Consider the following 21,050-nt stretch of genomic DNA (forward strand, 5'->3'; position numbering starts at 1 on the left):
TTCCCAAGCTGTGGAGAGCGGCTGTGAAGCTGTTGTCAAGCTGCTGCTGAAATACAAAGCAAATGTTAATGGGTCACATTCTTGTTCAGGATGGAATCCACTTCATCAGGCTTCACTTATGGTATGCTGCAAAAATCATTTTACGATAGGCAAGCCTACTGTATGTATTCTTTACAACAAAGTGTGGTTCCATTAAACCCTACATGACCAGTGCCATACATGCCATAGTCACCGAGTGCCTGCTGTTTTAAACAGCAGACACCTGGACATAATATCCGTGACCAGCGGTAATGCCGATCACAGACTTTTGACCCATCTAAATGCGTAAGAAATCTGGAAGCACGCAAGCCGGAATCGGGGGAGCCGGAGTGTGTGCGGCAGTCTCTGTCCTCCTGAGTGAGAGGAGTTCCTTTTACTTCAAATCACCCCCCTTTCCCAAAAATAAGAATACATAAACATAAAAAAAAAATACACATCTTTGGGCATCGCCACATGCAAAAACACCCATACTATTAAAATATTTATCTCATACGGCGAAATGGGAGAGGGGGGGAGTCAAAATGGGAGATTTGCTGTTTTTTGTCACTTCACCTCCCGCAAAATATTAAATAAAAAGTGATCAAAACATCATACACACCCCAAAAGGGTATCAATGAAAAGTACAGATCACCCTGCAAAAAATTTGTGCTCACACAAAACGCAAGATAAACTACATATATGGTAGCGCTATAATCCCTCCCACACCTAAGCATGACACCTCGTACGTGTGAACGGAAAAATAAAAAAGTTATAGCCTTAGAAAGGCAGGGAGTGAACAATGAAAACGCAAAAACCAAGTAACCTCTGGGGCTGAAAGGGTCAAAGGATTTTGTGCCAAGATCTAAACTTTTCCAAAGGTTTCGGGTAAGTATCTCATTGGTGCGAGTCCAACTGCTTGATCCCACACAGATCAAACGAACATGGGTCCTCTGTCTCCTCGTATAGTTGGAGATGGAGCCTTCTGCTTCCAGCTCTGTCCACAGCTGCTGAACAGTGGGTGTGTCGGACCCCCACCAATCTGATATGGATGACCTATCCAATGGATAAGTCATCAGTTTTAAAAAGTTAGAATAACCCTTTATTATCTGTAAATAAATAGATGGTAGGAAGAAATGAGTAAAAGAAACACAATTGAGGGGTTCCAGAATTTTCTGTTTCACTGTCGGTCCTTATGGAAAGGCTATTTAAGTACTCCACTGAGCTTCATTGGTGGAATGTGACCCCACCAATCACACATTGATGGCCTGTCTAAGCTTAGGGTGTCAATTTACCCTTTAACTACCTAACTGTTTTGCCAGAGTCCAGCTCGGGCAGTGGGAAAAGTAGCTAACTGGAGGGGGGAGGGCTGCTTTAGATGCTCCTGAATGGTAGCAGCTAGAAATAAGCAACTGGTCTTGTTTGAAAGCTGACATTCCAGAATGACAGCTAAAGTCCAAGCAACAGAGGAGAAATCAGTGTTAGAAATTGAGTTGGGAATAATCGTGGGTAAAACCTTCTTTTACTTTCATTTTCAGCTGCATTAACAGCATCCCGATTTCTACCAGTGATATCTTCTTCTGTACTGAACGTAGTGTCAGCTTTCAAACAAGACCAGTTGCATGTCTCTAGCTGCTATCATTCAGGAGATAGCAGCATCTAAAACAGCCCTCCCCCCTCCAGTTAGCTACTTTTCCCACTGCTGGAGCTGGGCTCGGGCAAAATAGTTAGGTGGTTAAAGGGCTTCCGTCACCAGAATCATTGTAGTGAAACAGGCTGATGTGTGCAGGTCCGCAGAAGCTAGCATTCTTGGTCCCATCCCCATCTGTGGCCTTATTTCTGAGAAAGGGTATAACTTTCTGTAACTGAAATACCCCTTTAACCTACGATATGTGAACTTGTAAATCATGCGCTGCTATTGGCTGGATGCAGCCGATTTAATAGTTCCCTTTCTGTACCCCTTGAATATGCTTTTACCAGCTGTGATTTCCTGTATTGCTATGATTGAACTCATTGAATGTCTCTGTATTTCCAGGGCCGCACCGACCTAATACAGCTACTTCTTGACAAGGGAGTGGATAAGGAGTGCAAGGATGACTTTGGCATTACCCCTTTATTTATTGCAGCACAGTACGGAAAATATGAGAGCTTAAATTTTCTGTTGTCTTGTGGTAAGTAGATCTAGGGGTGAATAATTGCATATGGATGGCGTTAGGGTAAGTACAGACAATTGGACTGATGCCATGTGGCCAGTGGCTGGCTCCTTCACTTTCAAGTGAAGGCCAAGGCAGAGCGCGGAGAGACGCACAGGCCAAGGCAGAGCGCGGAGAGGTAGTTAGGAACGCACAGGGGAGGTACTGAGCCCTGTGGATGGTTGGGTTTGGGCTCACTGAATAGGGCAGGCTTGGGCTCTTAGAAAGCCTGGAAACGCCCTGCTGGGCACTTTGCACCCTAATTTTCATGTAGAGTAAACATCAATGGTCTGATTTAAACCAAGTCTGGCTGCACAGCAGCATGGTAGCATTACTTATATAGGCCAAATCTTGGTGACACATTCCCTTTAAAGCGAGCGTGTTGTCCGAATATGAACTATTGCTCAAATCAAGGTTTTTAGATTTTTTATTTTTTTTTACTTTTCTATGTCACTAATCTGCTGTTTTAAAAGCAAAGAAAAAACACTCTGCCGGTTTCACACTGACCACTGTGCCTCATAGTAGGCTGACCATTTCTGTGCTGTAGAGATCACTCCTCAAGCAGTCATCTCATTATTATAACGGGTAGGAGTCCAATGACAGATAATACCTCTGTATAGATAACACAGGATCCGCCCTTCACCATAGCTTATGGTTAATGTGTATCTACTCAGACTCCCTGCACAATGACCTCTGCACCGAGCATGTTCAAACCACGCTCCTGTAGAAGTCAGTATGTCATCTTCAGACCACAGGTTCCTATGGTCCGTGGGGCTGCTGTAAAGCTTATCGGTAAAGGCTGTTAACAGTAGCTCAGGCAAAATGGCTGTCCAATAATAATGTGCAGGACATAGAATAAAAAATCTACAATAATAGAATGAAAGCAGTGTGTGGTTTTGGTTTGTAAAAAATAATATATAGGTTTCCCATATACCTGCCTATGTAAAGCTCTGCTCAGCAGGGTACCATGCTGTAACGTGCACTGATAGAGATGTATAATCAGGAAACAAATAGTCATGCCTGGGATGTTTTTGTAGCCCATCGTAACTCTTTACCGCCCCCCGTCCCCCCAGTATGAATATTTCAGGCTCTACCATGCATCATTAATGTACCTCTTCTTCCACACAAGTGGCTTGCTTATTCTCACAGCTGCTAGCTACTTGCTGCCATTTATTTTTTATGGCTTGCATTAAATACATAGAGTCGCCACTGTAGGCATCCTGTCTGAAGCTGACGTATTATTTTATTTTTATTTTTTCTTCCTGTGGTCATAAAAAATGCACCACGCTTATGTGGCTGACAGGTCATCCTTCATCCCTCGCTCGTGCTAGCATTTAATGCCATCAAGAAAGCAATGGAATTAAAGGGGCATTCCTTCCAACGCTTGGCGTTCTAGAAACCGCTCGAATAAGCAAAACTCTTGTCTTACTGATGGTTGGCCTTGGATCCGTCCGTCGCACAGGCTGAGAAGCTATAACACGGGACCCTCGTAATTTTCTTTCAGACCTTTGCTTCAGCTTATGCTTTCTCTTAATCGCCATCTTTGCTTCTTTTTTTTTTCGATGCGTGTCACCCCCCCTTCCTCCGGCACTGTATATTCGCTAACAAAACAGATTCTCCATTAGACATTTATGACCTCCGATTCATGTGTGAGAGAGGAGGCAAGAGAAGTAATAACAGGAGGATGGAGAATAAAAGGTGGAATGAGGAGGACTGAGATAATATAAAGCCATTGGGAAATACCAGGATGCCAACCGTGATAAGAAGGTTAATAGTCGTCTCAGATATTCCGTGAAACAGAAAATTGTGAGAGATGGAGTAGACTTGTGTGCCAGAGCATGGCCGCTGCCCAGTTCAGAGACTGTAAAAGAAAGATATTCTTTACGTGACTAATAAATGTCATTTATTACGTCACAGAATAATTAATAGTCGTAAATATGTCATTCTTGAAGATTTTATCAAGTACCGGGGTGTTTCCATTGAATAGATGACAATTAATGGATCATTAAGGACTCCATTCATTGCTAGAGGGTGAAGGGGATCTCATATGATTGATCAGCAGTGGCAATGCTTGTTCGCGACTGCCCTCCATTCATTTCTATGGGGCCGCAGAAAATAGCTGAGCACTGGCTCGGCTATTTCCGTCAGCCCCATGGAAATGAATGGGAGCGGTCGGCGCGCAAACGCGATGCACTCCAATTCACTTCCATGGGGAGAGCGCTTGGTGGTGGCCGGTCCTCTCCCCTCCGTTCTCGATATAAGTGCGGATCCCAGCGATGGCACCTGCACCTATCAGACAATGGGGACGTATCCTAAAAATATGTGTTAAAGGTGTTGTTCGGTTTCCTATATTGATGACCCATGCTCAGGACTCCTAGCACCCCCCGCGATCAGCTGTATGAAGAGAATGCACCATTTAAACTCTGTCTCATTCAAGTGAACGGGACGAAGGCGCTGTAATTACGCCTGCTCAACACAAGCCGGGAAACAGTGAAGAGCTTGCAGGAAAGCTGCTGTTTCATCATACTGCTGATTGGCGGGGGTGCCTGGAGTCAGCCCCCGCCGATCTGATATTGGTGACCTATCCTCAGGATGAGTCATCAGTATCGGAAGCTAGAAAACCCCTTTAAAGTTTATGGGCACCTTTTAACATTGAAAATAATTACTTTTGCATATGTTAGCGGTTACCTTAAAGGGGTTTTCCGGGATTTTTAATATTGATGATCTATCCTGAGGATAGGTCATCAATATTAAAATCCCACAAAACCCCTTTAAAAGGATTGCCTCACTACAGCAAATGGCATTTATCAAGTAGACAAAGTTGATACAAGTGTGCTTGCACGCTATAGGAAAAAGCGCCCGGTCCTCTCTAGTGGCCGGGACCACGGAAGTGGGCATAAGCCAGAACTTTTTCCCTATAGTGTGCAAGCACGTCCATCGCTTCCGGATTGCAGGGTGGTCATAATCTCTGGATACGAGCTGTGCATAATGTGATGGAAAAATGAATCAAGTCAGCAAAGGAGGCAAAAGGGATAATAACAATACATTAGTAAGTGCCTTGTATCTGCAGCTTGTGTGATCTGCCATCACTGCTTCCTCATCACACATCTGCCATGCACAACCTCCTCCTCCTCCCTGCTGCTATCTCTAGAGAAGGGAGGAGGAGAGAGAGCCATCAGAAACGGGATCAAACCTCTGACCGGTTTATGTTAGATTCAGACAGTCAGCTAGGTAAAGGAGTTAGGCTACTTTCACACTTGCGGTAGCATGGTCTGGCAGGCTGTTTCGGTGAGGGAATCCGTGCCAACACTAGCTCACCGTGCCGCCGGAAGTCCGCTCCAGCCCCATTCACCATAATGGGGGCTGGCTGGAGGTCCGGGTGCAGCACGGCAAACAGCCTGCCGGACCCTGCTGCCGCAAGTGGGAAATTAGCCTTACACACTATACAGAAGCAAATTGACAGGATATTTTTTTAATGTAGACTATTTCGAAAGTGGTTTAATTTAGTTTTTTTGAAGCCAATGAGCAAAAAAGCCAATTGTTTTCCAGTTTATCGTTAACAAGCGTTCGCAGGGACACTCATTAGCGATGATCGGACAGTCTAATACTGTCGCCAGTTACTAATCTTTCAGCATGCTTGAAAATCTTTGTTTGGCGGCAGCAGATCATGCTGTCTAATCGCAATCTGATGTCGGCAAACGATAGCTCCTCCTCATGCTGTGGATGAGATCGTTGGATGGAATAGCAGCGGTCTCGAAGACGATTGCTAGGAAGGAACGCTTCTCTCCCGACAATCGCCTGCAGAATCGGGATGTCTAATACAGCCCTAACTGTAATTTCAGGTAATATTTCAGAATAAGTTGCTTAACATTATAGTTGGCCATTATATAACATGTACCTGGCATTTTTAGCAGTTTCCCCTTTGCAGTCTCTGTAATTCTAATTTTTTATGAGTTAGCGGGTGGAGACTAGCTTGTTTCATGTCTGCCCAAAGACTAGACGTGGAGAAACAGGAGATTCTGCTTCCTCTTTGTAGCACCCCCTCAGGAGGACATTACACGGCCAAACTAAGCAGTTTAGATGCAAAACCAGTAGTTAATAAAGACAGTAAATCACAAACCAGCAGCAGTGATCCCCCCCCCCCCCCCCATCCAGCTGTTTGACTAGACATATAGCTGGGGATCACCTGATTAAAACTGTATTTTTCTTTTGTTGATTCAAGGTTCCGTTCCTGAGTTCTAATACTTTTTCTTAATATGCAAATTAGGCCTGTGGTGCAATAAGGGCATCACCATTGCTCTTGTTGCACCTAATCTCCACTCTCCCCTCCCTGGCTGCATTGATTGACAGGGCCAGGCAGTGGCAAAACAGCGAGGGAGGAGCTGGTTGCAACAAGAGCAGTGGTGACGCCCTCATTGTACCAAATTTGCATAATAAGAAAAAGTATCATAACTCGGGATTAACGCCTCCAAAAAGTCATAATGAAAAATATGTAGTGAAACAAATTAAGGTAGCTTAAATGCACCCATCTACCCACACATCTTTCAAAACTTGAGCGGTTAAAAATTGCGAAAAGTCGCACATTTTTGTGCAAATAAGCCCAAAAAGATGCAAGAGCTCCTCAAAAAGCTCTATTTTGCAACTTTTTAAAACCAGAATAAGCTCCCCCCCCAATTGTCTGTCTGTAGCCTGTGGGTCTGGAAGAAAATGCGGCTCACTTGTACTTTCTGGACAGATTAGCAGCATTACTGTTATAATAACCAAGGCCGTTGTAGAGGGAACAGATTTATATATAAAAAAGTCAGAGAAATAGGACACGTAATGTAAAAATATTTTCTGGAACAAATAGTAAATGTGATTGGTAGCAAAGGTTAGTAAAGCGATTTATGCTGGTTATGAGCTCACATGATTCTCAGGCTGCATCCGTCTGTAGGATGAATCTCCTTTAAAATATGACTTGACCCAAGGTGTAGAAGCCAGGAGTAATTTTTTCCCATTAGAGACAAGGAGCCTGGAAGGTCTGAGGCTTCATATTGTTTAGTTTATTACAGATTTTATCTTTAGAAACTTTTTTCTTTTATTTTTTTTAAAGAATTGCACATTGAATTATGAATTGTGACAAATATTTAATGACTCTTCATAAGGAGCTTTCTTAAAATGAAATTCTGTTTTTTGAGAAACGGTTTTATAATTTATCGTGATTAAAAATTTAGTGCAAAAGTATTTTTTTTTTTCTGAAAATGACCTTGCTGATGGTTTCCCTGTCAACAGAGGCTTCTGAGTTCCTGCTGTTGTCAATGTGTCGGCTCGCCATGATGTGTTCTGATGTTTCTGTGCTTGTATTTGCTTACAGTAAACATGCTGCTGGTAATTTGAAAACTAGAGCAATTGAAATAATTTACTGTAGGTACCGAGGAAGACTTCTCCCGTTATGTCCTCCGGTATCTTCGCTCAGTAAGTTATAGTAGGCGGAGTCTGCCCTTGCTCTGCTGGGCGTCTCCTCCTCCTAGGCTGTAGCGCTGGCCAATCGCAGCGCACAGCTCACAGCCTGGGAGAAAAAAACCTCCCAGGCTGTGAGCTCTGCGCTGCGATTGGCCAGCGCTACAGCCTAGGAGGAGGAGACGCCCAGCAGAACAAGGGCAGACTCCGCCTACTATAACCAAGAGTCCTAAGTCTCCGCCTACTATAACTTACTGAGCGAAGATACCAGAGGAAATAATGGGAGAACGGAGCGGCGCCCAGGGATAATAGTAAGTGCGGTGAGATCCCTGGGGGCGCCGCTGTATATGTCAGGATACTTAGTTCACAATGTTTTTCCAGGTGAAAGGTCCTCTTTAACCACCTCCGGACCGCTGTACGCAGATTCGCGTTCCGGAGGTGGCAGCGCTGCGCACAATCACGCATATACGCGTCATCTCGCGAGACGCGAGATTTCGCTCAAAGCCGGCCCGCGCATGCGCATCGCGGGCCGGCAAAATTCAAAGAAGAAGTTCGTCACCAGCCTGCCAGCAACGATCATTGGCTGGCAGGCTGGCGATTTTCAAAAAATCCAATCAAAAGTCATATAACAGATCATATTAGTAAATATGATCTGTTATATGGCTTGTCTGCTCCTGTGCTGGTCCTTTTCGTCGGTTGGATCCAGCACAGGAGCAGACTGAACTGTGAGTACACCAAACACTACACCTTAGCCCCAGATCACCCCCCTGCACCCCAATTAACCCTTTGATCACCCCTTTGATCGCCCCTGTCAATCACTAGTGAAAGGAAAAAAAGTGATCAGTGTAAACTGTCACATTTTTTTTTTCACTGGTATTGGCTGTTAGGTTTTAGGGATAGTTTAGGCCCCTTGGTTAGGTAGTTAGCGTCAGTTAGCGCCCACCCCACCGCACCGCAGTCACTTTTATTCGCTGAATAGCGTATCGCTAATCAGCATTTGTACTTTTATAGTATCTGTAAGTGATCAAAACTGATCACGGTCAGATCTATAATAGTATTAGTGTCACTTTAGTTCGCCCTCCACCCAAAACGCAGTGTTTGCCCGATCAGGCCTGATCGGTCGCCCACACGTGCGTTCACCCACGCCCGCCCCACCACAGTGACAAAAAATATATATTTTTTGATCACTGCACATTCATTTTACACGCACTGCGGCGATAAAAAAATCAGTTTTGATATTTTTTATCAACCGCAGCGGCCTCTGGTACTTCGCTAGCCTCCCCTTTGTAAGACAGGCTTGCTTTTTTTCTTGGGTAGTCTCAGGGAATACACCTAAATTTAGTAGTCCAAAATGTCAAACAGGGGGTATTCTTCTGAAGAGGCCTACAGGATTCTGACCCAGTCGGATGAGGAGTGGGAACCCTCATCTGACGAATCTAGCGGGTCAGAATATGAACCTGTGGAAAGCAGTGGCTCTCTGACCCAAAGTTCGGACGAGGAGGTGGAGGTCCCTGGCAGCACCAGGCGTACCCGGCCCCGTGTCGCTAGACCACAGGTTGCGCAGGATCCGCTTCAAGAGCAGCAGAGTGGGGCTGTCGCTGCCGGATCACGTGGTGAGGCATACACCAGCAGCGCAGCCCTCCCTGGACCTAGTACCAGCACTGCCGTACAACATGGTGACGTGGCGAGCACCAGAAGAGCAGTTGAAGCTGGTACGGTGGCACGTGCACTAGTTACCCCGTCGCAGCCACCGCACAGACAGGCCCGTAGAGCCCCTAGAATCCCTGAGGTGCTGGCAAACCCTGATTGGCAGTCACCAACTTCAGCCGCACCTGTAGTTCCCCCTTTCACCGCCCAGTCTGGAGTTTGGGTTGAGACAGCTCAAATCGGTTCGGCCCTGGGATTTTTTGAGCTGTTCTTGACTACGGAGCTCTTGGACTTAGTCGTGGCAGAGACAAACCGGTATGCCACACAATTTATATCCGTCAACCCGGGAAGCTTTTATGCCCAGCCTTTCCGGTGGAAACCAGTCCAAGTTTCCGAAATAAAAATTTTTTTGGGCCTTCTCCTCAACATGGGCCTGACAAAAAAGCATGAATTGCGGTCATATTGGTCCACGCACCCGATTCATCACATGCCCATGTTCTCTGCTGCTATGTCCAGGGCACGATTTGAGGCCATCCTCCGTTTCCTGCATTTTAGCGACAACACCACCTCCCGTCCCAGAGGCCACCCAGCTTTTGACCGGCTCCACAAAATTCGGCCCCTCATAGACCATTTCAACCAGAAATTTGCAGATTTGTATACCCCCGAGCAAAACATCTGCGTAGACGAGTCCCTAATACATTTTACCGGGCGCCTTGGCTTCAAACAGTACATCCCAAGCAAGCGTGCCCGGTATGGGGTCAAATTGTATAAGCTCTGTGAAAGGGCCACAGGCTATACCCACAAATTTCGGATCTATGAGGGAAAAGATCAGACCCTGGAGCCGGTCGGTTGCCCTGACTACCTGGGGAGCAGTGGGAAGACAGTCTGGGACTTGGTGTCACCCTTATTCGGCAAGGGGTACCATCTTTATGTGGACAATTTTTACACAAGTGTGGCCCTCTTTAGGCATTTGTTTCTAGAACGGATTTGCGCCTGTGGCACCGCGCGAACTAGTCGCGTGGGCTTCCCCCAACGGCTTGTAACCACCCGTCTTGCAAGGGGGGAGAGGGCTGCCTTGTGTAACGAAGAACTGCTCGCGGTGAAATGGAGAGACAAGCGTGACGTTTACATGCTCTCCTCCATTCACGCAGACACGACAATCCAAATTGACCGAGCAACCCGTGTCATTGAAAAGCCCCTCTGTGTCCACGACTATAATGCGCTCATGGGAGGGGTGGACTTCAATGACCAGATGTTGTCTCCGTATTTAGTTTCCCGCAGAACCAGACGCTGGTATAAGAAGGTGTCTGTATATTTAATTCAATTGGCGCTGTACAATAGTTTTGTTCTCTACAGTAAGGCTGGGAGAACACGATCTTTCCTCAAATTCCAGGAAGAGATCATCAAGAACCTCCTTTACCCAGGAGGTTCCGTGGCCCCATCCACCAGTGTAGTTAGCCGTCTACACGAGCGACATTTCCCCAGTGTCGTTCCTGGTACCTCAACCCAACCGTCACCCCGAAAAAGATGTCGTGTCTGTAGCAGGAGTGGAATAAGGCGTGACACCCGCTATTTCTGTCCTGACTGTCCTGACCACCCTGCCCTATGCTTTGGTGAGTGTTTCCGGAAGTACCACACACAGGTACACCTAGCATAGGGATCGCATCTCACAGGACAGGCACACAGGGCTATTAGGGCCCTTTTACTCTCAGCTGCTGCAAACCTCTCCTTTCACCTGGGATAAAGTGCATAACGTACTTCGCCACATCTTTGGGCGATTTGCGCTTTGCACATTGTCCCATGGGGAAGGAGAGGTTTGTTCTATAAAGGTAAAAAAAACTAAACAAAAAAAAAATTACCGGTAAGTAAAAAAGTTAAAAAAGTTAATATGTTCTGTTCTAAAGTTAATAAAGTTATTGCTTTGCGGCCTGGTTTTTTCTTTTTTGTTTTGTTTTTTTTACCTTCCAGGTGGACCAACCGATCGACCAGCTGCAGCACTGATGTGCATTCGGACAGAAGCATTGCGCTGCTGTCAGATTACACGCAAGTCGGTGTATGCGGCGCTGCAAGACGAGATTTCTCCTCTGCAGTAAAAGATATGTTTGCCGAGGCATATGAGCTGAGGAGGTGGCGGTGTTCATATACTTTGGCAAACACTTTGTATATATAAAAAAAAAAATCCCGGCAATGATTTATTCATCCACATCAATCGATGTGGATGAATAAATCTGGTTTGCCAGGGCATACGAGCTGAAGTGGGTATGGATGTTGGGCGGAGCTCCTATGTCCTGGCAGACGCCTTTCCCCTCCTTTTTCTTTTTTTGGCAGAGATTTTTTCATCCACATTGATCGATGCGAATGAAGAAATCTGTGCCGTTCATTTTTTTCTTTCAGCCCAGAGGCTGAACGGAAAAAAAAAATCTCATTACCCGTATGCTCAATATAAGGAGAATAGCAAAAACTCCTAATGCTGGGCATACATGTAATGATTGCGGAGACCCTCAAATGCCAGGGCAGTACAAACACCCCACAAATAACACCAATTTGGAAAGAAGACACCCCAAGGTATTCGCTGAGGGGCATATTGAGTCCATGAAAGATTGAAATTTTTGTCCCAAGTTAGCGGAAAGGGAGACTTTGTGAGAACAAAATCAAAAAAATCAATTTCCGCTAGCTTGTGGCAAAATTTTTTTTTTTCAATGAACTCGCCATGCCCCTCATTGAATACCTTGGGGTGTCTTCTTTCCAAAATGGGGTCACATGTGGGGTATTTATACTGCCCTGGCATTTTAGGGGCCCCAAAGCGTGAGAAGAAGTCTGGTATCCAAATGTCTAAAAATGCCCTCCTAAAAGGAATTTGGGCACCTTTGCCCACCTAGGCTGCAAAAAAGTGTCACACATCTGGTATCTCTGTATTCAGGAGAAGTTGAGGAATGTGTTTTGGGGTGTCTTTTTACATATACCCATGCTGGGTGAGATAAATATCTTGGTCAAATGCCAACTTTGTATAAAAAAATGGGAAAAGTTGTCTTTTGCCAAGATATTTCTCTCACCCAGCATGGGTATATGTAAAATGACACCCCAAAAAACATTCCCCACCTTCTCCTGAGTACGGAGATACCAGATGTGTGACACTTTTTTGCAGCCTAGGTGGGCAAAGGGGCCCACATTCCAAAGAGCACCTTTCGGATTTCACAGGTCATTAACCTACTTACCACACATTAGGGCCCCTGGAAAATGCCAGGGCAGTATAACTACCCCACAAGTGACCCATTTTGGAAAGAAGACACCCCAAGGTATTCCGTGAGGGGCATGGCGAGTTTCTAGAATTTTTTATTTTTTGTCACAAGTTAGTGGAAAATGATGATTTTTTTTTTAAATTTTTTTTTTCATACAAAGTCTCATATTCCACTAACTTGTGACAAAAAATAAAAACTTCCATGAACTCACTATGCCCATCAGCGAATACCTTGGGGTCTCTTCTTTCCAAAATGGGGTCACTTGTGGGGTAGTTATACTGCCCTGGCATTCTAGGGGCCCAAATGTGTGGTAAGGAATTTGAAATCAAATTCTGTAAAAAATGACGAGTGAAATCCGAAAGGTGCTCTTTGGAATATGGGCCCCTTTGCCCACCTAGGCTGCAAAAAAGTGTCACACATCTGGTATCTCCGTACTCAGGAGAAGGTGGGGAATGTGTTTTGGGGTGTCATTTTACATATACCCATGCTGGGTGAGAGAAATATCTTGGCAAAAGACAACTTTTCCCATTTTTTTATACAAAGTTGGCATTTGACCAAGATATTTATCTCACCCAGCATGGGTATATGTAAAAAGACACCCCAAAACACATTCCCCAACTTCTCCTGAATACAGAGATACCAGATGTGTGACACTTTTTTGCAGCCTAGGTGGGCAAAGGGGCCCATATTCCAAAGAGCACCTTTCGGATTTCACAGGTCATTTTTTACAGAATTTGATTTCAAACTCCTTACCACACATTTGGGCCCCTAGAATGCCAGGGCAGTATAACTACCCCACAAGTGACCCCATTTTGGAAAGAAGAGACCCCAAGGTATTCGCTGATGGGCATAGTGAGTTCATGGAAGTTTTTATTTTTTGTCACAAGTTAGTGGAATATGAGACTTTGTATGAAAAAAAAAAAAAAATCATCATTTTCCACTAACTTGTGACAAAAAAAAAAAAAATTCTAGGAACTCGCCATGCCCCTCACGGAATACCTTGGGGTGTCTTCTTTCCAAAATGGGGTCACTTGTGGGGTAGTTATACTGCCCTGGCATTCTAGGGGCCCAAATGTGTGGTAAGGAGTTTGAAATCAAATTCTGTAAAAAATGACCTGTGAAATCCGAAAGGTGCTCTTTGGAATATGGGCCCCTTTGCCCACCTAGGCTGCAAAAAAGTGTCACACATCTGGTATCTCCGTACTCAGGAGAAGGTGGGGAATGTGTTTTGGGGTGTCATTTTACATATACCCATGCTGGGTGAGAGAAATATCTTGGCAAAAGACAACTTTTCCCATTTTTTTATACAAAGTTGGCATTTGACCAAGATATTTATCTCACCCAGCATGGGTATATGTAAAAAGACACCCCAAAACACATTCCTCAACTTCTCCTCAATACAGAGATACCAGACGTGTGACACTTTTTTGCAGCCTAGGTGGGCAAAGGGGCCCATATTCCAAAGAGCACCTTTCGGATTTCACTCGTCATTTTTTACAGAATTTGATTTCAAACTCCTTACCACACATTTGGGCCCCTAGAATGCCAGGGCAGTATAACTACCCCACAAGTGACCCCATTTTGGAAAGAAGAGACCCCAAGGTATTTCGTGATGGGCATAGTGAGTTCATAGAACTTTTTATTTTTTGTCACAAGTTAGTGGAATATGAGACTTTGTAAGGAAAAAAAAAAAAATAAAGAATCATCATTTTCCGCTAACTTGTGACAAAAAATAAAAAGTTCTATGAACTCACTATGCCCATCAGCGAATACCTTAGGGTGTGTACTTTCCGAAATGGGGTCATTTGTGGGGTGTTTGTACCGTCTGGGCATTGTAGAACCTCAGGAAACATGACAGGTGCTCAGAAAGTCAGAGCTGCTTCAAAAAGCGGAAATTCACATTTTTGTACCATAGTTTGTAAACGCTATAACTTTTACCCAAACCATTTTTTTTTTACCCAAACATTTTTTTTTTATCAAAGACATGTAGAACAATAAATTTAGAGCAAAATTTATATATGGATCTCGTTTTTTCTGCAAAATTTGACAACTGAAAGTGAAAAATGTAATTTTTTTGCAAAAAAATCGTTAAATTTCGATTAATAACAAAAAAAGTAAAAATGTCAGCAGCAATGAAATACCACCAAATGAAAGCTCTATTAGTGAGAAGAAAAGGAGGTAAAATTCATTTGGGTGGTAAGTTGCATGACCGATCAATAAACGGTGAAAGTAGTGTAGGTCAGAAGTGTAAAAAGTGGCCTGGTCTTTCAGGGTGTTTAAGCACTGGGGGCTGAAGTGGTTAAAGGAGTTATCTGACTATTTAAAAATGAAGATATCTGATAGTGGGGTCCAACACACGGGACCCCTGCTGAGGAACTGTTTTGAGAAGGATTGGCGCTCATGTGAGTACCGTGGCATTCTGGCTGCTTACCCTAGGCTAGTGATGTCACGGCCATTACTCATGTGGCCTGTGCACATCTCAGCCCCATAGAAGTAAATGGGGCTGATCTGCGCCTAGGCCACGTGACTGATGGTTGTGACATCACTGGCCAAGGGTAAGCAGTGAGAAGACCACGGTGCTCAAAAGAACCCCACTGATCAGATGCTGATGACCTGTCCAGAGGATTGCTCATCATTTACAGATAGTCTGATGAGCCCTTAAAGGGTTTCTATCACTTCGTATGCCATAATTAGCTCTCAGACACTAGCGATCCGCTAGTGTCTGCTCTGGCCAACCATCCTAATATAAGAGCTTTTTGGGCAGCCGTTTTGCTAAAAAAAGAACTTTTATAAATATGCTAATGAGCCTCTAGGTGCTATGTGGGCGTCATTAGCACCTAGAGGCTCCGTCTACCTTCATACACAGCCACCGCCCAGCGCGTCCCTCCAGCCCGCCCATCTCCTGATGAATGCGATCCTCCGTGTGACGCAACGGACGAATTCTCGCGCATGCGCCGTGCGCGGCTGTATTCGGCGCATGCGCAGAGAATGTCTGACCGCTTCCCTGCTCAGACATCTCCACTGCGCCTGTTCCTTGGAGCACTATGACGTCATCGGCGCAGGCGCAGTGGAGATGTCTGAGCAGGGAAGCGGTCAGACATTCTCTGCGCATGCGCCGAATACAGCCGCGCACGGCGCATGCGCGAGAATTCGTCCGTTGCGTCACACGGAGGATCGCATTCATCAGGAGATGGGCGGGCTGGAGGGACGCGCTGGGCGGTGGCTGTATATGAAGGTAGATGGAGCCTCTAGGTGCTAATGACGCCCACATAGCACCTAGAGGCTCATTAGCATATTTATAAAAGTTCTTTTTTTAGCAAAACGGCTGCCCAAAAAGCTCTTATATTAGGATGGTTGGCCAGAGCAGACACTAGCGGATCGCTAGTGTCTGAGAGCTAATTATGGCATACGAAGTGATAGAAACCCTTTAAAGGGGTTGTCTCCTTTGCAGTCTGTTGATCTCACAAGATGCTACTGAGGTGATAGTATTGCATGGCTCTTCAAATGAATGGTTGGACAAGTCATGCCAGAGCAGGGGATGCTTTTTGTAATTGGTCTCTGCTTCGGTACAATTAAACCAGTTTACCCAGTCTTCTGAGCGCTGAATACATTACAAATCTCTCATTTTCTGGATTTGGTGGCTGCCCTTTTGATGAAAACATTCTTATTTATATCTAGAAGCGGAAAATCCTATAGAAATCTATTCCGTCCGTCAGCTGGGAAGTGAAAACAAGTGCGCCAAGTCTTGGCAGTTTTGACATTTTGATTTTAAAGAGTTGTCCATTTTCCCTGCTTGTCCCGCCATGATATCATCACATGATGTATGTGACTGCTGCAGCCAGTCACTGGCCCCAGGGAAACACATGCAAGCGTGGATGCTGGGGCCAGTCACTGGCTGCAGCAGTCAGGTGAATGATGTACGTGATGTCATCACTGCAGAGCTGATTGGGACCACCAAATTGGCACTTCTGGAGAGGGGGAATTAAACAGGTTGGTAATAGTTTAAGGGTTTATACATAGCATTTCATGCCATTAGGCCAATCTTAAAATCCCAAACAACCCCTTAAAGGGTTTGTCCCACGAAAAATATTCTACAGTTTTCAAACCAGGACCTGGATCTGAATACTTTGTATTTAAAACATTAGCATAGCCAGTGAGTTATTCAATAAAACCTATCTGTATCGCGCCACCTGCTTTTTTAATTTTATTTTTTATTTCTCTGTCCTGCTCACTGAGAAGGCCGCACATGCTCAGTTTTATCCTTCAACTGCTTCCTGAGCTGTGATAGGGAGAGCATAGACACGCCTCCTGAGCTGTGATAGGGAGAGCATGGACACGCCCCCTGAGCTGCAGTAGAAAAGACACTCCCCTGAGCTGTCAGCTTTACAGTCCCTGACAAAAGTCTTGTCGCTTCTCTATTTTGTAGAAACTCCTGCTATTAACCTGACTTTTAATTAATCAATTGGTGTTAGAAATAGCTCATATGAAAAGCTAAAGCCCTCCCAAATGATGTTTAATGCACTGAAATAATTTAGTTTCACTGAAAAAAGATTTATAATTTAATCAAGACAGAAAGGTCAAATTTTGGCAAGACAAAAGTTTTGTCGCCTATACAGAAATTTAACAACTTTACTGCAAATCCAAAAATATGTCCAGAAAATTAAGTAGTGGTGCTGTGAGATCCAAATGTAATATCTTGTATGGACAGCTTGAAGGACAGCATCCATGCGGTTTGGCAAGGATTCATACAATTTATTGATAAAGTCATCAGGAATAGCAAAGAAAACAGTCTTGCATGCCTCCCAGAGTTCATCAATATTCTTTGGTTTCGTCTTCCATGCTTCCTCTTTCATCCTACACCACATATGCTCAATGATGTTCATGTCTGGTGACTGGGCTGGCCAATCCTGGAGCATCTTGATCTTCTTCGCCTTAAGGAACTTTGATGTGGAGATTGAAGTATGCGATGGAGCACCATCCTGCTGCAGAATTTGGCCTTTTTTATGGTTGGGAATATAAGAGGTAGCTAAGATTTCTTGGTATTTTAGACTATTGATGTTGCCTTCCACTCTGCAGATCCCTCGCACACCCCCATACTGGATGTAACCCCAGACCATGATTTTGCCTCCACCAAACTTCACTGTTTTCTGGGTAAATCTCGGCTCCATGCGGGTTCCAGTAGGTCTCCTGCAATATTTGCGGCGACTGTGGTGTAATTCAACAGAAGATTCATCTGAAAAATCCACCTTCTGCCACTTTTCCAGCGTCCATCCTTTTAGCAGGCTGTGGCCCTTGGCAAATGCCACACGGTTTTTCAATTGTCTTTTGTTTAGTGCTGGCTTATGGGCACTGATTCGACCATGGAGGCCATTTCGAGACAAAATCCGACAAACTGTTCTGGTTGACACAGGGACTTCAGGTGACCAGGTCTTGTGGAGCTCTGCTGCAGTGGAAAATGGGCTGGCCTTCGATTTTCGAGCCAACAAACTGTCCTCTCGAGCAGTTGTCTTGCGGGGTCGGCCTGACCTGGCCTTGTCCAAAACGTCTCCAGTCTCTTCAAATCTTTTTTTTATCCTCTGAACTTGACGCTGAGACACATTGAAGATGTCTGCCACATTAGCAGTGGATCTGGTCTTCAGCCTCTTGATAATCGACACTTTAGTCTCCGGGTGAATCTTAGGCATGTTTGCAGAGGTCTAGTTGCAGTTGATGTGAAGGTCTAGTGTACTGGGATCTTTTTATACACACCTGAGACCTGATTGATCCATTATTAGTCACAGGTGAAGCTCATATGACAAGGCGACAACACTTATGTCTTGGCAAAAATTGACTCAATGGGCTTTACCAAGCTGTGAATATTAGAATACTTTTTGTCAGTTTTGTTTTGCACTGAAACATTATTACAAAAGCTGTTGGGATTAAAATGACCCATTTCTTGTAACAAAATATTGATTAGAAATATATTTTAGCGGCACTTCAGGTCAATTTCTACACAAGCGACAAGACTTTTGTCAGGGACTGTATATAAATCTAGCAGAGCAATGAATGAGGAGATCTCTGGATCCATGTGAGGTACAAGGCTGGTTCTAGCTTTGTTAGAAAGAGATTGTCATGTACTATATGATGGCTGATTTTCATTGTTCACATTAGTCATGGGATAACCCTTAACTTAAAAATGTCCTACTGTCTTGTTTCTACATGTTGACTGTATGCCTCCATAGTAACAGACTACAAACACCATCTGCATAGGAGCTAAAACCAAACTATAGGAATTTTATAATTATTAAAGGATGTGTTCATTTTCATGGTATTAATTACTTATCTTCAGGATAAGTACCATACAGTGGTTTGAAAGGGCCGCGGCACTCATGCAAGCGCTGCATCCTCTTCAGTATTTACCTGCACTTCGTCCACTTTGTAGTGGTGGTGCAAGGTAATTACAGCTTCCTCTCCCATTAACTTAAATGGGAGTTGGGCCCCTACCAATCTGATATTGATGACCTATCCTTAACCTAACAGGAATAACCCTTTAAGTTATCCCCTGTCCGCGGGATCGGGGATAACTATTAGATCAGTGGGGGTCTCACTGCTGGTACTCCCACCGATCTTAAGAACAGGGTACTCTAAAGGGTACGGTGGCCTGTTCTCTTGAACAGTGGGGTTTCCATTGGTAGGGGATAACTCAAAATAACTGCGATACCCCTTTAAGGTAGGTCATCAGTCATGAAACCGGACAACCCATTTAAGATCTGTTGAAAAGTTTCTTCATTTTATTGTAGTCGGGCAGTAAAAATAATTTGATTGTGAAGGTGCGTGTAGCCGTTTTATTTTATAAAACCAGAAACCTCCTTTAATGTCCTTTGTAAACGGCTATTTCAGATGAAGCCATTAGGAATGAATTTCCTTTCATATTGTGTGCTGTACCTGTGTTTTGCCATGGCTGGATGTGCTCCCATTTTTTAAAACGAGCTGGCCCATGTCATTAAAGGGGTTTTCCGGGAGTTTAATATTCATGACCTATAAATGTCTGACCGGTTGGGGTCCGACACCCCCGCCAGTCAGCTGTTTTGAATAAGCCACAGGACTGCTGCCTATTCACAGCTTACCAAGTAGACTACCTGCGCAAATTGCAGATTATGCACAGTTTTTTTACATGCTTTTTCTGCATATTACAGTACCAGCAAATTGGGCAAATCTAGTGTACTCTTTGCTTCTTTTTTTTTTCATGCAGAAATTGGCCTGCGGTGCAGATTTTGAAATGTGCAGCATCTCAATTTTTTTTGTGTGTGGATTTAACCTTTTTCAATGCAAGGGTGAAACTCTGCATCAACTCTGCACCAAAAAACGCAAATAACACATGCAGTTTTTGGTGCGGAAATGCACAGAAATCCAAATGAAAAACCACTTGGATTTGCTGTTTGGAAACCCACACGAGTGTGCAGTTAGCCGTACATTGCATAGCGGCTGTAGTTGATATCCCAGCTCAGACCTATTCACTTGAGCTGCACCTAGGCCATGTGACCAATGAACATGACGTCATTGACGTATTAAAGGGTTTCTATCACTTCATATGACATAATTAGCTGGCAGACACTAGCGATCTGCTAGTGTCTGCTCTGGCCAACCATCCTACTATAATCACTTGTGGGGCAACGGTTTTGCTAAAAAACTAACTTTTATAAATATGCTAATGAGCCTCTAGGTGCTATGTGGGCGTCATTAGCACCTAGAGGCTCCGTCTACCTTCATACACAGCGGCCGCCCAGCACGTCCCTCCAGCCCGCCCATGTCCTCCTCCGTGTGACGCAGCGGCCGAATTCTCGCGCATGCGCCGTGCGCGGCTGTATTCGGCGCATTAGAGATGTCTGAGCTCGGAGCGGTCAGACATTCAATGCGCATGCGCCGAATACAGCCGCGCATGCGCATTGAATGTCTGACCGCTCCGAGCTCAGACATCTCTAATGCGCCGAATACAGCCGCGCACGGCGCATGCGCGAGAATTCGGCCGTTGCGTCACACGGAGGAGGACATGGGCGGGCTGGAGGGACGTGCTGGGCGGCCGCTGTGTATGAAGGTAGACGGAGCCTCTAGGTGCTAATGACGCCCACATAGCACCTAGAGGCTCATTAGCATATTTATAAAAGTTAGTTTTTTAGCAAAACCGCTGCCCCACAAGTGATTATAGTAGGATGGTTGGCCAGAGCAGACACTAGCAGATCGCTAGTGTCTGCCAGCTAATTATGTCATATGAAGTGATAGAAACCCTTTAAGAGGGTGCAGCTGATCTGCAGGGGTGCCGGGAGTTGGACCACCGCCAATCAGATATTAATGACCTATTTTGAGGATTGGTCATCAATATCTGAACTCTCGGAAAACCCCTTTAAACAGTTGGACCTTCCAGGAGGACATACTGTACAAGCCTGAGCTTCAGCCAAACCTCTTATTCCGTTTGAAAAAGCAGTTTGGCAATTTGTGCGCGGCGGCACATCCAGCCGTATTCTGTTGACACAAGAAATTG

At 44.8% G+C, this 21,050-nt stretch overlaps 1 protein-coding gene across 2 annotated transcripts in view; it reads left to right on the forward strand.

Moving 5' to 3' along the window:
* ASB3 (ankyrin repeat and SOCS box containing 3) overlaps positions 1–21,050 on the forward strand; it is a 156,962-nt gene that overhangs the window by 69,202 nt on the left and 66,710 nt on the right. For both annotated transcript variants that reach the window (XM_040430158.1, XM_040430157.1), the window contains exons 4-5: positions 9–121; positions 2,051–2,186. In XM_040430158.1, coding sequence (XP_040286092.1) covers positions 9–121; positions 2,051–2,186 — 249 coding nt within the window. The remainder of the gene's footprint in view (positions 1–8; positions 122–2,050; positions 2,187–21,050) is intronic.

The sequence above is a fragment of the Bufo bufo genome, chromosome 4, assembly GCF_905171765.1.
Source record: "Bufo bufo chromosome 4, aBufBuf1.1, whole genome shotgun sequence".
Taxonomy (NCBI): Eukaryota; Metazoa; Chordata; class Amphibia; order Anura; family Bufonidae; genus Bufo; species Bufo bufo.